The following is an 18,953-nucleotide window of genomic DNA, read 5'->3' on the forward strand; positions in this document are numbered from 1 at the left end:
GCAAACTTTGTACTGTTTGCATTTTCTTAGAACATTCTCTGTATATTTCAGGAAAACATACAAAACAAAACACGCCATAAAGAAAGTGTTTTTCCAGAGATTTCATGTAATTGACTTTAATGAACTTTAATAACCTCTTAAACTCAAAGTCCAGTCTTTAGATCAAAAAACTCAAACTGCTGTTTCCAAGGTCAAGAATGAACTATTTTTAGGTTTCTGTAATTAATTAAATTGATAAGATAAAATAGTTTGAAAAAATAGTTTGAAAAAGTTTTATATCAATTAATTTTTTTTTTTAAAACAAAACAAGAAATCTAGAATTTTTTTTCAAATGGGGGCCATTTGAAAAAACTTCTTGTTCTTCTCTTGTTTTAAGTTGAAATCATTTTATTTCAAAGATTCCACATCAATTCAAATTTTTATGGCTGTTTCCAATGATGAGGATAAGCGTACACAAGATGTATATTCATATTTATATCTATTTACAGCAGGGGTCCCCAAACTTTTTCCTGTGAGGGCCACATAACTTTTCCCTTCTCTGATGGGGGGCCGGGTTCAGTTTGTAACAGAAAAAGTGTGACGATCGCAGGGGTGCCTAAACGTAAAAATGTATTGTTTTCTAGAAAGCCACACATAACCAAATAACCCTTTCCGGGTTCTTCACAGAAAAAAAAAGTCAGGAAATAAATAACAACACTATTAATGAAATAAATAATAATGGTTCAGGGGGCCGGGCCAAATGTGGGGGCGGGCCGTATCTGGCCCGCGGGCCTTAGTTTGGTGACCACTGATTTACAGTGTCTGTCAGGAAAAGAGGAACTTTGTGGTTCCACCCTGTAACAGGAAATGAGGTTTAGGTACCAAACATACCGTCCTCCTGTTCATGTGTGCAGCAGCTCATTCTGATCCACAGACACGTGTTACTGTCAGGTGACCTCTGTGTAATGACAAGAGCAAAGGTGAAGTCAGGTGACGCGGTACAAAGAGCGACATGTCAGGATGAGGTTGGGGGTGGACGGATGATGACCGACAGACCGATGTTTGTTACCTAACATTTTAGTTTCCTTTATCCATGACTGTTTATGATTATAACCATGACAACAAAAGTCCTCTGAAGTAAGGGACTACCACCCTATGTGGTCATGTCAGTTGAGACTAAAACTGTTGCCTATTTACACATCAAACACAGAGCAGCATTAGCATTCGGTCAGAGTTGTGTTTGTGTCCGCGTGGTGATTCAATATTCCCTCTCTTTTAGCTCTCTGTTTGGTCTCCAAGAGCTCCTGAGAAGAATCTCTGGCTCTCCAGCCACTAAATGCTCCACTGTTTTCAGCAGCTGGTTACAGCTGTTTATAGTGAACAGTGCTGCTGCTGTTGAAGGCTGAAGCTTTGAAGGCTGAGGTCAAATCAAAACAATGAGCTAAAAGAGGCTATAAGCTCCATGAGGCTGAGAGGGACTGCACTGGGTCACTGTGAGCAATTCTTCACACAATGTGGAAAAGTTATGAAGTCATGTAATCCATTGTTAGTATGAAAATATTGATTTGTGCAGCTTTAAATAAAGGTAAGTTATAGCCTGTTACTGCTCATCCATTTAGATGCAGCTCATGTGCTAAAGTAGTGTTGGTCCAGTCTTCATGTTGCTCACAGGTCAGTCTGATGTTTGTCAGACTGTTTCACTAAAATAAAGACTGACTCATTTTAAAATACAAACATTAGACACCTTACCCTGAGGTCAACTCAGGTCTAAGACCAATGTTACCATGGTAACAATCAGTGACCTGCCCTGACAACAGCATAAAAACAGGGAAACATGGCTCATAATTTGTGGTTTGCTAACATTGTTATTAGGAGAGTAATGAGAGGGGAAAGAGTTTTTAGAGACCAAATCAGATAAAGTAAAATGTCCTTGTAACTGTTAAATTCTTCCAACATTTTCTGCTGAGGTAAAGAGCTCAGCGGTTTGATGTGGTGTGATTTTTTTATGTGTCTTAATTTACCCACAATTCATTGTACCACAGTCCGGCTTAAGATAGTCAAGAACTAAACTGCAACTTGTGCAACAGATGACTTTACATGTCCGTTTCTGTGAAATCAGCCTCAGTATTGGGGCTGGTGCTCTTTGGTCAGCTGGCAGGCTGACAGGCTTGTGACAGGCTTGTGACAGGCTTCAGTGCATTGTGTCCGGCTGTCCCTCAGCAACCCTGAAGACAGGAAGAGGCAGATTACTTATACACTTGCAGTGGGGTAACTTCATCTTTCTGCAGCTAAGGTTAACCACACACTTTCCACATGAGTCCTGACATCATCATAGGCTTACTTATTATCTAACTACACTGGAAGAAGACAAAAGGTATATCGCACTTCCTGAACCACCACATTTCTGACATGTTGCATAACCAAACATACACTGCCAAAAGGCTGAGCAAATGTCAAGGCAAATCAGCTGTTTGCTCATGAACAAAGGTGGATTATGGGGCTAGAGATGACTGGCAGCTTTTGGTATGAATGAAACTTTATTGACAGACACACAGACAAACCTCAGTCCTGGAGTCCCAAAGGAAACAAATGTCACTACAAGTCAAACAGGGACTCTTCAGGACCGGTGCTGGCCAGTTCATAAGAAAACTGGTTATGTAATGAAACATAATGTGAAGGCGGTCCACATATAGATAACAGGTAAACATGTCAGTACATGTACATGTACATGTACAGTACCCACCTATACTGAGAGCATGACGCACAGAGGACTAACATTACAGCAACACTGAGCTCTCACATGTTCAGTCAGTGTCAGAAGAGAGCAGTCAGACAGCAGCTGGGTTTGACCGCTGAGCAGTGAACATGTCGGTGACACTGGAAGGCAACATGTTGGTGACCGGCAGCAACCGAGGCATCGGTTTGGAGCTGGTCAAACAGATGGCAGAGAGGACGGGGGCAGAGGCTCACATATACGCCAGCTGCAGAGAGCCTGAGGGAACCAGGGCTGAGGTGAGACACTCACACATTAGCAACACACACAAACACACACACACACTGCTACTAATGACAGAGTGTGTGAGCTGATTTACAGCTTCTCCATGAGCTTCGTGAACTTCTGTTGTGTAATGTTGCTGCCACATAAGAATGAAATAAGACTGACTTTAATATCCCTGAGCACTTAATGACCATGATCCATCTGTGTGGAGCTTCTAATGCGTTTTAATCACTTATTCAACCACTTGAACACACATCTGTCTCCTAAATATCACCTCAAGTGTCTTGAATTCAAAAATATTGTCACATATACAGTAAATTACAGTTTTTTTGTTTTTGTTTTTTGAGCAATGTCTTTGTGAAAACAAGTTTTTATTATCTGCACTTTCTATCAAATTAAAAATCATTCTGTTCACGTTTTCCCCCAAAAGATTCTACTTTATAGTAATTTTAATGAAGCGCGCAGAAAACAACAGGAATTATTTTTTGTGTTTACACTTTGGAAATGGCTACAGAGTTGTGTATTGAACTCAGCTGTGTTTTGGCTCAGACGATTGGCTAAAAATGACTTTTCATACAATTTATCATAAACCTTCAACTTCATATGAAAGAGACTTTTTTGTTCAGTTTAACATTTTGAGTGCAAACCCCACTACTGTGGCATTCTCCAGGGGCAATGTAAAGGACCATTTTTATTTGTCATTAAAGAAAAATCTTTTTTCCCAAAAATATATTTATATTTTTCTAAATGGTTTTGCCTATTGGTTTATTTTCTAGATAAACATTTTTGTTACCTGAGTTGTGGCCAGTGCTTTTGAAAGGTTGGGATACAAAATGCTTTTCCCCACTGTCTCATGCCTATGAGTCACTTATTCAATTTAAAACCAAAACATTATCTTTCCCAAACAAATGCTTAGAGTTGCTAAAAGAACAACCATGAAAAATGTTAATCACACTGCAGTTGCTATGAGCCGATCTTTTAATTTGGAGGAATAAGTTCTCCAAATTAAAAGTCAACTGTCATTTGTCCATGCCGTCTACAATGCCAAAAAAACCAAACATGCTAGTGTCTGACTTCCCTCATTGCTCCTGTTATAATCACTAAAGCTGTTAGGGGGCGCTGTCACTTGAATGTATGCAGTTGTCTGTTTGGGCCACTTGAACTTACTGAAACAACCAATAGTGTTGTTCCTCTCGGAGCACAGTCCTCCAGGGAAAACAAATTAAACACTGTCATTCAACATTTTACTGATACAATTAGTAAGAACATTTAGTGACTTTGCACTTGTAAGTTAAGTTCCTTGAAAATGTATTTGCTATTGCATCATATCATGTACATAGACGTAATATTTAGGGGATGGGCTTGTCCTGGACTGAACACCAATAATTCAACAATACAGTGAAACATATAGTGAAATCCACAGCTGATCCACTGGAAAGTGAACAAAGTGCTGACTCGGTACTAAATGCTAACCTTCACTTCATGTAACAAACGATAAAAAAAGCATGGTGCTTTGGTGAATGCATTTGCTGAGGGCAGAGCCAGCAAAGAGACTGAACAGTGTGCATTCATTGGAAGAAAAACCCAACAGGGGCTGTGTTTGAAAAGTCTTTCTTTCTTAGGAAAGTTCAAACTGAGGGAAGGGAGTAACAGCCATGATCAGAGCTGCTCCACTTCTCTAAGTGATGAGGAAAGGAGCTTCAGTGCTTCCTATCTTATCTCCTTTAGCATAGGAAACATTGGAACCTCCTTTATGAAAGGAAAGGAGAAATGCCGTCCCACAATTCCTTTCTGCAACAACATTTAAAACAATGCACCACTGTAGTTTCATCACAGCAGACCCACATTAATGTAGAAACATCAGAGCGGCTGTTTTGTGTCTGTGAGACGATCCAGAACTGATGGAAATCCTTGTCTGATCGACTGAAGCCCAAACAGAACAAGCAGATTGACTCTATAGTTAACAATATCATCATCATAGCTAAATATTACAGTCTATACATAAATGTTATTTCACTAAATCCCCTCCCATTGTGTGAAGCACTGAAAATAAATTTTCTCTAGTTAACAAATGTATAGAAATGTCAAAAGCACCTATGAGAGGAAACTATGTCTGCATATAATTTATTCTAGTCTCTTGCTTGTTCCTTATTTCTATTAAATTATTATTTTAATGGATCAACTGTCTCTATTTGTACATTTCTTTTAGGTTTTCTTATTTCAACATTTCAATCCTGTTTGCTGAGAATTTATTGCCCACATGTTATCAATAAAGTTAGTTTAAAAAAAGCTTATAAGAGCAGTAAGACTTTCCTTATGAATTTTCCTTCACATCTTTCCTTGACCTCATGACATTTTTGAGGAGAAGTTTTGACCACAGTCAGGGACTCATTGAAAAAATAGTGTTATCATGCACCTGTTTTACCATAGTATTCGTACAGTACACATACTATTTGTATTGCATATAATTAATCTTGTATGTATTTTGTCGGTCTACAGACATATGTTTTTGTCTGCAACTGAATATCACTGATTACATTACTATATTCTAGATCTGTTGCTATCTGTTTTGTTGTTACTGTAAAACCAAGTGTTGTGTTTGGACACACCAGCGGGGATCACTGAATTCACACCAGCTTACTGCCATGACAGAGGCGAAGAAATAATGGCTGCTGTAGTAAATTACAGTTTCTTCCCATTCACTCTTCCCTCATCATATCTCCCTTTCTCTCTGTTCACTCAGGCCCTGAGAGAGCTCAGCACTCAACATCCTGGAAAGATCACTATAATCAAACTAGGTAAACACAACTCACCCTCATGTGTCAGAACTGGAATACAGCACATTTCCAGTACACTTCAGAGATTGGCCATAAATGATACAGTTAAGGTGACTATAAATGGATCAACAACTTCACCACAAATACTGATGTTCATCTAATTTAACAAAGTGTTAAAATATGATCTGATTAACATCTGCAGATGGCCAACACATCACTGTCACAAAGAAAATTAATAGTTATTAGTGTTCAATAGAAACAGAAACGTTTCTCCACCTTTCTCTGTATGTCATCCTGACTGATCCCAGGTGGGACAGTTGGTACATTTATTTTCTTCCTCTATATTTATTTATATTTTCTACTGTATATATCTGCTCTCAGAGGTTGGTTGAAGAAAACCTTTAATTGTCTCACTTGGCGTTGAAGAGTGATGGTGAGGTGCAGGGAACTTGATTCCTATTCAGGAGGTTTCTCTCAAATTGTCAAACCTTAAAGACCCTCTGACAAAAATCAAATGTTTAACCTCATTAACATCCATAAGATGTTTTTATATAATACGAGACATACTGTATGATGAGTGAAAGAATCATCAACACCATGACTGAGTGTTTCCACCTTGAACTGCAGTGAACCAATGACAGTCTCATAAAAACAGATTCAGACAGCCAGGGTTTCATACGTCACAAACCTAAGAAGGGGGGGGGGGGGGGGCAAAGGAACAGTTAGCCTGTTAACATGGAGGAGATTCAAGTTGTGCTGCTGTTGATCGTGCTTTATTGCATTGCAAACAGATTCATTGCATCAACACTGGAAATCAAAACAAAACAGTTAGCTTGCAGCTATAGGCTTTTAAATATGGCAGGGGAAATAAAATGCAGCGAGTACTTGACCAATCAGAAATGTTCGACACTGCAGACCACACCCCCCAAAGTTCCTGAACCTTTGGAAAGTACTACCCCCGACCAGGGACTTTTTTTGGGTTCAATCAATTATTAACTAAATTAAGACCCTGGTTCCTGCGGTGGAAACGTGCGAGCCTCCTGAGGAAAAGGGCTGGGTGACCTCAACCTTGATTAACAGGCTTCTGACAAACTTCAAAAACAATCATGAACCAACGAGACCAAGTTTTATAAACCCCTGATATAGACCCCTCATAGATCATACTCTCTCGGTCTCTAAGTCTCAGGGTAAAGAATTTGCCTGGTGTGCAGGACAAGCTGAGCAGAGAACGAACCTGAAGGTACGTCAGATGCTCTTGGAGACCTCTGAAGATACGGTTTCCTGGAATCTGTTGGCTTTTCCACAAAGTGTCTTGGCCTGTCCTACAGCAGGATCTTCTGTTGCAGTAGGGTGGGTGGGGGGTGGGACAGTGCATTTGTATCCATGATCACATTCAGCTATGTTTTTGGCCCTTGAGAGACCAGACTCAATAGGAAGTTCCAATGAGGCTGTGGTCCAGACCAAGGTTCAAATTACTACATTAAGACATTACGTGTATGATTATGACTCAGACACCCGCAAATGAGCTAAAAACGACAATTGAAGGGGGGTTGAAATATTTACGTAGCTTTCTTACCTGTAATGACAAAATAAATGTGAAATAATGTGAAATAATAAGTTAAGATGTCATAATAATACAATAAGTATTATAAGTATAATAAGTAATAATAATAATAATAATAATAAAAGTTAAGAAATGTGTGAAATAATATACTTCCCATATTCATGCTAGGAAGAATCTTGTGATACAATTTCATACACTAAAGTGGACCATACCATTTCTTAAGCTTCACTTTAGTTGAATGTCTCCTCCAGCGTCACCAACTTAGTGATTATTTTTACTAGATTTAGCAACTTTTGAGAAACCTTTAGCCAATTTTTGCATGAAAGTGTGGACAGTACTGTGCCGTGGACGAGAGGCAGCTGACTCTGTCTACTGTGTTCAGTGGGAGGCAGGGAAGTGTCCCAACAACTGATGCGCAGGCTGTGAGCTGTGTGACAGAAGAAGAAGAGAAAGATCCGACTTTTCTAACTTTCTCTGTGAGTGATCATGTTACAGTAAATGCAGCTGAAATCAAAGTTCAGTCCTTGTCTTTAACTGGTGTGTTTGGTGATGTTGTCCGACGATGTCACAGTTATAAAGTCAGGATTTCAGCAGCAGCTTGAAGTGACTGCTGCGTAACATGTAGTGTGAATGGGCTGTGTTTCTGCAAACTTGATCCGCTGCCATGAAAAGAGGTTTATTGTGAATTCAGCTGTATTAAAATACTGTATATGTGAGCCCAGAGAGGAGCAGAGAAGAAAAGGTTGAAGGACTGAAACTAGGATGAATGCAAATACAACGCAATGATGTCATGGATTTGCTAATTAGCTTATTACGTCATCTAGTGACATTTAGCCACTTTTCAAGCAGCTTCAGCTACTTTCCATTGAAAGTAGTTGGCAACACTGGTTTCCTCTGGGTTACTGAAGAATATTAAAATCCATGTGCACTTCAGGAGTACTAATTGTATAATAGCAGTAAGGGAAAGTAATTAAGTAAGTACTATAACAAAGTACCATTTTGCAGACTTGTACTTTACTTTAATATTTCCATTTTATACTACTTTATATTTCCACTCCTACATTTCAGAAGGAAATGTTGTTCTTTGTACTGCACTACATTTAGTTCACAGCTTTAGTTAAACAAAAAATGTCATCATATATCTGGTCCAGATTATACTTGATTCTTGAACATCCTTAAGTAGGAAGCTGTATGAAACAGATGGAAACTCTCATTTGATTAGATGTTGCTGGATCAGGGGCTCACATCCTCAGGTGGGTCATTATACAAAAGGTGCTCAGTGGTTACCGCCCCCACATGTTGTGCATGTTCCTTGGGATGGGATTTGCCTTTGGATTTTCTATTTGAAGTCCAGGAACAGTCCACCCTCAGGTGGCAGTCTGAGGTCAGCCTTTTCTCCACTTTGTTGCATCACAAAGGGAGTCGGTGAACTTCAGGTCTTGTCTGATGCCACTCAGTGTTGTGTTGGATCTGGAGTTATCTTGGAACCCAACCCCTCATGTCCTCTCATATTTTCACATCAATCAGTCTGTCAGTTTGACACTTTGTTGCAACCTTTAGTGGAGGAACTGCATCCAAATGTGAGCCTGCTTTATATATATACGTGTGTCAGCTGGGTTAGTTGGAGGGTGTAGGGAGGGTTGTGTGCAGGTCCTTCATAGATTGTCTCCACCTCTCTGGTGTTTCTGCTGACTGACATTTCCTGGGCTTATTCCTGCACCTTTGCCCACCTCTAAACTTTCTGCAGAGTTTACATCCAACTCTGCTGCAGCAGAGTACACGTGTACTGATGCTGTATTTATCTCTCTACAGCTGGATTGTTTTACCTTCCAGTGGATAAAATTAGCAGCTGGTGTGCGGTTACAGGGAGCCTAATTTAGACTGTTCTGCTGACACTTTCAACACTTGTTATAACAGAGATGACACATTTTTGACAGTGGAGATAACATCACACGTGGAAAAAAGTCTGGTGCATTTCCTCACCCAGACGCAGCTGTTTATACACCTCAGTATTTAAAGGCAAAAACTTCCTGCAAAACATGTTTGTCTGCCTCCTCCACTCAAACTAGATTGAGTTTACATCCCTGTTTATCCAGAGTCATATAAAATCTGAACCATCCGTGTGAAACTTTGTCATAATTGACCTTTGACCACCAAAACCTAATCGGTTCATCCTTGTGTCCCAGTGAACATTAGTGCCAAATTTGCAGAAGGTCTGTCAAGAAGTAACTGAGATATCATGTCCATAAGAATGGGACGTATGGACAGACAACCCGAAAACAATATGCCTTCTCTGACTGACTGTCGCCAGTGTGGAGGCATCATGATGGGCTGATGATACCATCAGCATCCACTGTATGCAGAGTCTATCCAGGGAAGGTTTCCATGTCTGGTTTAGATATCAATAATAAATATAGTTGGACATATTTTGTTTTCTCCATCATTAGTAGATATGTTTCCATTAAGTCTGCAGAGAAACATGAAGGAAGAGAGAGAAATCCTTTCTGTGGACCATCATGCAGACAGTGTAACCAAGCACTGTACAGATTAAAGCAGTTATATGGAGGTGGTGCTGGTGGTCTTTGTACAGTGTGAACATGAAGCAGCCAGGCCGGGGTGGTACTGTATGTGTTTATCCATCATATCAGTATCTCCACCTTCTTTAAACTGGGCCTTTGTGACTGCATGACAAATCTAACCTTTAATATGCAGGACACACAACATGAGGCCTCGTGTAACAAGACTAGGTCAAAACCTTGTATCTGTCTGGACCACCTATGGTCAAATCCTGATTTTCTAACTGTGACATGGTCTGACAAAATCACCAAACAGATATTTTAAAGACTAAGCTGTGATTTCAGCTGTATTTACTGTAACATGATCACGCACAGAAATAGTTATATCAAGTTTTGTGAGTAGAAAACAAATGACTTTTGAGGGTCTGGAGAAAAATACTGAGACAAATTCCAGATATCTCAGAGTAAGTTAGTCAGTGTTGAATTGGGTTTGAATCCACGAGATTCCCTGAGGACGTCAAAAACCAAAGTCTTTGTAAAAGCAGCTTGGGGATCTGTTCCTGTAGGTTCTGTGGTGCCAGGAATAGAAATAGATGAACTTTTTTTCAATCTATTATATTCCTTATGTTTGACTTGAGACAGTGATTTAACTAATGATGACAGATTTGTATGATGTCACCTGGTCACCTGACTTCCACATCTTCAGTGTCTTTACAGTACATTAAGGACCACAAACAACTGGCTTTTATTGTGTTATAATTTATATTTTCATGTTTTGTATGATTAGATAACTAAACAAACTAAACTATCAGCAGGTTTCCATGAGTAATAATGCACACTGAGAAACCTCAGAGGTTGATTATATCTTTGCTGTAGCTTGTACAACTGACTTATAGTTAAATTCAGTAGAGCTCAGACCCTAATGTCAAACAACATACACCAGACTTCAGAGAAGAAAATCAAATCCATACTAAATGATTCGGATCTGTCCTGAAATTGACCGTGTTCTTCCATTCTTCCATTCACCCATGACCCATCCCTCCACTAAGTTCAATCCAGTGATAATATGTGATAATATATCCCCATATAGGCGACATCTATGGCAATATCACTCTTGATATAGGGACATATATGTCATATATTACATTTTTGTATGGGATGACAAACACACACATCCCGTCAGTTTGTCTCCCTGCAATTAGCTTCCAGTGATCTATAGATCTCTCAGACAATAAGACACGTTTCGTCCTGTACATGTCCACCTCCAGACACGTCGGATGAGGACAGTATCTGTGCTGCTGTCCGGGCTGTGAATGAGCAGATCGGAGCTGGTGGATTGAACCTGCTCATCAACAACGCTGCCATCAATAAACCGGCCAGACCGGCACCGTTATCTGCCACCGGGAAGAAGGACATGATGGAGGTGTACGAGACCAATGTGGTTGGACCATTTCTCCTCGCAAAGGTTGGTTTGTCTTTTCTCTGAGCCTATAGACACACACAGATACAGATATCAGCTGCTGTGATGTCAAGTGGGAACTGCAGTATTGAACAAGATGAACTGTTAGATAAGGAAAGCACAATTTCATCACTGCTGCTGATGAAAACAGTAACACAAAACAAAACATTTGATGGTGGACACCTCAGAACCTGGTTATTTAAACACCACAACATCAACTTTTTTTTAAAAGGAATGACAGAATAATCCAAAATTAATGTTGCAAGCAACATTATATGGGCCCTCGTGCTGCCAGGAGCCCACTTGAAGCTGCCAACCACACCAGAAAGAGCCGGCTCTGCCCCTTCAGGTAGATGCCTTGAAATGGCAAAAAATGTGCCATAATTGCACAATAAATTCAAATGGCGGACTTCCATTTGGGTTTAGGTTATGGCTCCACATGCCTACTGATTTTCATACATCTAGGTGCTACTTTGTTGAAATATTCTAGGGGCTCCCTTAGGCCATTTTGCCACGACATGAACAACATATCAGTCCATATCAGTAATCGATTTAAGCCACGTCTGATGCATGTGTTGAATTTTGTGAGTTTTCAAGCACCTCTATCCCCTCAAAAATCCCTAAAGTCATTAGGGGGCACTATAGAGCTGACGTGCCACACCCCTGCCCAATTTCAATATAAAAAAAAAACTGTTCATAAGTACAAACGTGTGCAAAGTTTCATGTTTGTAAAATGAAAATCACAGCAGGAAATCCAAAATAGTGGGTTTCCATTCCAGCGAAATAAATTGTGTTATGATGTGTTCAGTCATTCCACCAAATCTCATGAACATTTAATGATGTCCACTATTGAACTATGCGATTTTTGGCGGACTTGAAGTGTATGCACATTTTTGTGAGTTTTCGAGCATGGCCCTCAAAATCTATTATTCCAGAAGAAAAATTATAATCTCAGCAAAAACAACAGGTTCCTCAAACCTTCAGTGCCAGGCTTTGGACTTGGGCCCTAAATATGACACTTGCACATGTTTCCATCATGAAAACACTTGATACACACACACACACACACACACACAGACACACACACACACACACACACACAGACACACCAGGGTCCATCATTGTCAGTTGCGTAATTATTTCCTCTCTCTCTCTTCAGATGTTCCTCCCTCTCCTCCAGAGAGCAGCAGAGAGGTTCTCACCTGAGGATCATGAGGGTAAATATCTTTTTTTTTTTGTTGTACCAGAGTTCTACAGTATTAGAGATCTATGATAGAGATAGTAATGGGAAATATAGCAGGGAATTAACTTTTACTTAAAGCTCCATATTTTCCTCTTCTTCTGTGAGTGATCTTCTTCAAAGTGTTGATCCTTAAGAAGATATATTTGTGATTTTAAGAACCAAACACCATCTCAGTGTAGTTTCACTTCTCCTCTCCCAGGCTTCTCTCTGGAGCCCTAATGACAACAGGTCAGTGGGCCAATCAGAAGAGAGGAGGCTCCGAGCCTCTCTTTTTAATGTAGCAGATTTCAGGTAAACACTCAGAGAAATCAAATCTCTGTGGACAGATCCTTTTATGATTTCAAAGCTTTATTGATAAATGTAACACAGACTGTGGAACAGAGAAGTCCACAGTGGCATCCTGATGCTGGCGGGGTAGTTTTATCTTCTGTCTCCGTCTCTTGACCGGCACAGTGCCTGGTATAGAGACGAAACACTGAGCTCCATTTCAACTAATCAGCTGACAGTTTATTGAGTGACTGTCGGAGCATCTGTGGAAGTGATCTGAGGTCTTCTTCACATGGTGGGGCAGCATGAGCTGGTTGAGGGGTCAATTACTGAACTCTGCTACATGCTACATGATTCAGGAAGTGAATGCAGCCGTTGAGGATGGTCGCCCTGCTCAGGTAGTGCAACTCAGGCAACAGGAATCAGTTGCAACCTTACCTGTGTGATCAGGACATTCTATGGAAGTGGCAAAAACAGGTCATCCATGCTCACAGTGACTGTGCCAGGGCTGAGTTTAGGCTGTATCTTACTGCTGTCATGTTTTCCTTTTAATAACCACACAGATGAGGCTTGAAAGGGACAAGTTAAACTGTGTGGGGTAACAGCTGGGGAAACTAAAGTTGCAGCAGAGCCATAACACTCTGTCCCCTTCCACATCTGTGTAACCTACAGGGATAGTCCAGTTCACTTATGTTCACCCAGGTGTTGTGCTTCAACTCTGAAGTACATTTCACTCAGACTGTGTCCTGGTCAAAGAGTCAGTACATTGCCACATGAGACAGATTGTCATATTGGGTGGAAACGGAACTAGAAAACAAACAGAGGCAGGTCAGCTAACAGACATGTTAGGCAAACCCTGTTATAAAAATGGCTTATCACAGCCACCAACTACAGATATGATGACTGGAGAACAAACACAACTGACCTCAAAGACTTTGAGGGGCTCAGAACTTCTTTGTCCCTCCTGTACATCTGATTAGACACCAGATAAAATTACAGAATAGCAGAATATGAGCAGATTTGATGAAGATGAACAGCTTGAATCACTTTCATTCAGTTACACAGTTACTGTGTGGTGGTACAAAGCAGCATTCATTCTGTTTCACTGTTTCTGTCTGTGTGTCAGGTGATATGATGTCCTGCAGGAGGTCAGCCATCATCAACATCTCCACCGTCATTTCATCTGTGAAGAAATGTCCAGAGACCTTCTCCATGGCTCCGATGTACCCTTACAGGACCAGCAAGGTACAACTGACTTACATAAAATCTGAATTTCATGGGGTAAATACATTATTGAGGGAGTATTTAAAGTAACAGCACTAAACCCTCACTTCATCTATGGAAGACCAAAAGCGGTGTGAGTGAAAAGATTTGCTCTGATGAAGATGACATAGATGAAATTGACGACTGGCATACAAACTTTATTTAAACAAAGCAAACAGACACATCACCCGGTATCTTTGCGCCAAATGACCACAAGTAAGTTATAAGTTAACCACATGAAATCTTTAAAATTAGTGACGTTAATGTTACCGACTGATTTGCATCAAGTCGTCAAGCAACACTGTCTTGAATGCTATGGCACAGGTTAGCATGCAACTCGCTTCTATTTCGATGAATATGTTAGACCCACTCACCTGGGACACCCACAGTGTCAGACATCTACATCCCATACATGTCCCTGTAAACAAACGGGGACACGTTGTAAAGGACGGGGGAAATTATTGTTAGAATTATTATTATTATTATTACCATTATTATCAATTCCTCCTCCATTGTACTTGGAAACAAATGTTTAATTGGATGTTTGATTGTCTCTGCATTTATGCTTTGTTGACCCTTTGTTGGAAAACCCTGGATAAATGCACTGCATGGGACAGGTAATATTATCATCTCATTATGCTCTGGGGCAGATGTAAAGATACTGATCAGATCCAGTTAATTCTGATTCTGTATTAAGGGGAAAAGATAAGTGAAAACTCAAGATGATCAACTGACTTCTGTTTCCATAGTAACAAAGACGAAAGTGACATCTACATTCAGATCTATGGGACAGACGTCCATAGTTGTTCTTGGAGAATGGTCCAGGTCTGATCGCTGGACCTCTACAGAGAGGGGATGGTGGTTTGGGTTTGTGTCTGTGTGTTAGAAAATCTACTTGTCCAGGAGTAAAGACGTTAAGGAAAAATAAGCTACAGCTGGGTTTGAGGTGAAACTTGTAATTTCATTTTCTCGACATTTAGACCATTCCCACCTCAGCATCCACTTTTAATCCTGCCCTCAGTTGGACAGTATGTACAGTATATGTACAGTAATGCTGAGCAGTGCTCTGGGTGTGAAGGACAGTATGTTTCAGTCTCTCTGCTCCACCCCCTCAGACGTGTGTGAACACACCCTGTGATTTATCTTCTGACTCACCTGTCAGTGCTGCTGCACCTGTTGGGGTGGGAAAATGTCCACATTCATCATCGGTGTATCACATCTGTTGACCATGCATTACCTCGGACCTGAGCAGAGCTTTAATGAGAATGAGTGACAACACTATGAGTGTTCAGAGCCTTTAGAGCTGTAATGAAATGCAAAGCAGCTATTAAATAATGTAATAATATTTCATGTGTTCAGTGAAGGGCAGTTATAATATGTTATCATAATAAAGCAGATGCTTTCAGGATAAAAGAAGGTGGAATAACTGAGTTTTGATTGAATAAACATGTGATGGTAAGGTGTCCTGACATTGTGTCAGTGGCATTGAATTCATTTATTAATTTTCATGACCTTTAAATCATGTTTTCTCTGATGGTTAAATTGCAGTTTTAAAGAGGGACAAGTTATAAATAAATGAATGAATGAGCACAGCTCTCACAGTTACCTCTGAATAAATACGAGTAAGTCTATGATGATTTAGACACTGTTATGAATGCTGTGCATGAAGCAACACTACTTTGTTAGACACATAAATACTTTAAATTATCACAGTGTCACATAAACCGAGTTTAAATAAACACCACATCATCACTCAGGTTATTTAAACTTCCAAATTTAGTAGTTTTCACAAATCTCTAATAAACCAATGATAGAATAATTCTTCAGAAGGCTGTGAGAGACACTGACTTTGTGAGGAAGAGGGGGCTTCATCTGTAACTGGACTGTTTGTTGGAAAGGGTTAGGGTTAGTATATTATTACATTGAATGTATATTTTTGAACAAAGCTTCTGTCCCATCTGCTGTTGGTCATTAGACAGCGCTGAATATGCTGACTCGTTGTCAAGCTGAGGACTTCAGGAAACACAACATCCTGGTGACAGCCATCCACCCTGGCTGGGTGTGCACTGACATGGGAGGGGAGCAGGTGAGGTGACTGAGAAAGAGAGGGAAGGTCAGTAGGAAACAAGTGTGATGTCAGCAGGTCTGTATGGACCATGTGTCCATCAGTGGGGGAAGTTAACTAACTACATCTAACTAGAAACTGAGGAATCTCTGTCTGTCTGTCTGTCTGTCTGTCTCGCTGTCTGTCTGTCTCGCTGTCTGTGTGTCTGTCTGTCTGCCTGTCTGTCCGTCTGTCTGTCTGTCTGTCTCGCTGTCTGTGTGTATCTGTCTGTGTGTGTGTCTGTCTGCCTGTCTGTCTGTCTGTCCGTCTGTGTGTCTGTCTCTCTGTCTGTGTGTCTGTCTGTCTGTCTCGCTGTCTGTGTGTCTGTCTGTGTGTGTGTCTGTCGGTCTGTCTGTCCGTCCGTCTGTCTGTCTGTCTGTCTGTTTGTCCGTCTGTCTGTCTGTCTGTCCGTCCGTCTGTCTGTCTGTCCGTCTGTCTGTCTGCCTGTCTCTCTGTCTGTGTGTCGGTCTGCCTGCCTGTCTGTCTGCGTGTCTGTCTGTGTGTCTGTCTCGCTGTGTGTGTGTCTGTCTGTGTGTCTGTCTGTGTGTCTGTCTGCCTGCCTGTCTGTCTGTCTGCCTGTCTGTCTCTCTGTCTGTGTGTCTGTCTGCCTGTCTGTCTGTCTGCCTGCCTATCTGTCTGCGAGCTTCTTGGCTCCACTGCTCTGATGTCTTTAGACCATCTCTGATCTCCTGCTTGTGTTTGTTGTCTTCAGGCTCCTCTGGCCGCCCAGGACAGTGTACTGGGCTTGCTCAGTGTGATGTCATCACTCAGCAACAAAGACAGCGGGATGTTTATAGACTGGCAGGGCAACTCTATCCCCTGGTAGCAGTTACGATGACCACCACACCAGACCAACCAGACCAATGATTTCTGCATGTAAACATAACAAAGACACATAAAGCCTGTCAGCTGTAAGCTGTCTCTAAATGCTCTGATTGGACTCTATGGCTGGAAAAATACTTGAGAAATTAATATTTGATAAGATGTTATTGAAAAATTCCCTGGTATAATTCATTTGAGGTTAATGGTCATAGATTAAATTATAAACTGCACTACACTTGCGAACGTTCATATTTCAGTACGTCAAGGGTAGGTTCAAGTCTGTTTTAATACAATACTCACACGTCCATAATTGTATTATTGAGTTATCTGTTGCTGTAATGATTCCGCCGGTTCACACAGGCCCTGAGCTGAGCTGTTCACAGTGACTCCACTTTAACTGACGGAAGACAAAATCCATAGCCGTCCTCCTGTGTAAAGAAATTGTGTAAAACTCAAGATAAAATGAGGCTTTAGAAGTCTGAGTCAGACATTAAAGTGGTTACTCTGAATGTCCTTGCTGAACTGTGTGGAGTGATACGTTGCGGTCGTGGTGCGTATCTTTGTTGCCAACACCAACAATAAGAAACCCACTGGATTTTTCCTGTTTCTGTCTAATGACATGGCTGTTGTGTCTTTCAGAGTATGACGGAGTAAAAATGCCTTGAACTGTTTTCTTTAATCTGTTCTCTTTTATTTCATGTACCTCTGCCTGAAATAAAGTGAACTGAACTGATCTGTGATCTGTGGTTCAACAGTGCACGGCTCTACACAGACTACATTACACAGACTTCAGTCACGGCCCATTTCAGACAGGGGTCAGGTATGAAGTCTGCACAGGGGTCAGGAAACACTGAACACATCCTTCTGTCTCCTCTACATATGAAATCTCAGACTCTCACTTCTTTGGTTATTACTGCCCTCTAGAGGCCACTGGCTCTACAGAGCTCCTGAGCCTTTAGCTCATTGATTTGGTTTACCAGCCAACAACCTGACTGTTTTGGTTCTGTCTTACTGAAAGAAATTTCTAAGGCCAACATTTTGTCAAGTGTGTGATTTTTTAGTTTGTTGTGGAGACTTAAAAACTGATAAATCCAACTTTAACTGTATAAACTCACTCTGTTGTTATACTCACTTTCTTTGCACCTGTCTTTGGTTAGATATGTTGTTGTTTACCTTGTTGTCTACCTAAAGCTGCAGCATCTCAGCACTAAAAGAAGATGGGTTCTTCCTGCGATCTGTCACTTATTTAAATCACTTAAAACTCCATATTCTCTCTCCCTCTTCTTCTGTGTTTTATTTGAAGTGTTGATCCATAAGAAGATATATTTGTGGTTTTAAGAACCAAAAACCATTTTAGTGTAGTTTCACATCTCCTCTCTCAAGCTTCTCTCTGGAGCTTTAGTAACAACAGGTCAGTCAACCAATCAGAAGAGAGGAGGTGCTGATCTTCTGATTGGCTTACTGTTTTCTGAGTGATCCAATAAAAATAAAGCAGATTTCAGGTAAACACTCAGAGAAACCAAATCCTGCAAGGTTGGACGGTGGGTCCAGGTGGGCGGGGCTTGGGGCGTGGCTGAGAGCAGTGACTGCTTTGTTGTGACATCACAAAGTTGCAGAAGTCCTGACGGCTGGTTTTAAGGCTCAGTTTCTGAATACAGGCTGTGTGCATTTCTCTGTGGACTGAGGCTTTGATACTTTCACAGTATTAATATAGAAGCTAGACCTGATTTATAATCAAACTACACATGGACAGAGAGCTTTATAATTAAGTATTATTTCATTGGTTGCTTTTTATTCCTCACATATTCTCTTCCTAATAAAATAAGTGATTGACCAACAGGTTTGTTTCCAAACTGTTTGATCGTTTGCTTGTGTTTCTTGAAAGAAATTTTTTTATAAACTGTAAGATGTTTAAATCCACCAGTTTATATTTAACATAAAACTTGACCAATCAGATTGAA

The 18,953-nt window shown here is 40.6% G+C and overlaps 1 protein-coding gene across 1 annotated transcript; it reads left to right on the forward strand.

Moving 5' to 3' along the window:
- Positions 1-2,580: 2,580 nt before the first annotated feature.
- On the forward strand, positions 2,581-17,725 carry zgc:110339 (uncharacterized protein LOC550490 homolog). Its single transcript, XM_056386721.1, has 7 exons — positions 2,581-2,991; positions 5,721-5,775; positions 11,103-11,299; positions 12,453-12,510; positions 13,930-14,048; positions 16,042-16,152; positions 16,883-17,725. Exons 1-7 carry the CDS (start codon positions 2,845-2,847, stop codon positions 16,994-16,996), a joined length of 801 nt encoding a protein of 266 aa, XP_056242696.1. The 5' UTR covers positions 2,581-2,844; the 3' UTR covers positions 16,997-17,725.
- Positions 17,726-18,953: the final 1,228 nt, after the last annotated feature.

The sequence above is a fragment of the Seriola aureovittata genome, chromosome 10 (assembly GCF_021018895.1).
Source record: "Seriola aureovittata isolate HTS-2021-v1 ecotype China chromosome 10, ASM2101889v1, whole genome shotgun sequence".
Lineage (NCBI taxonomy): Eukaryota > Metazoa > Chordata > Actinopteri > Carangiformes > Carangidae > Seriola > Seriola aureovittata.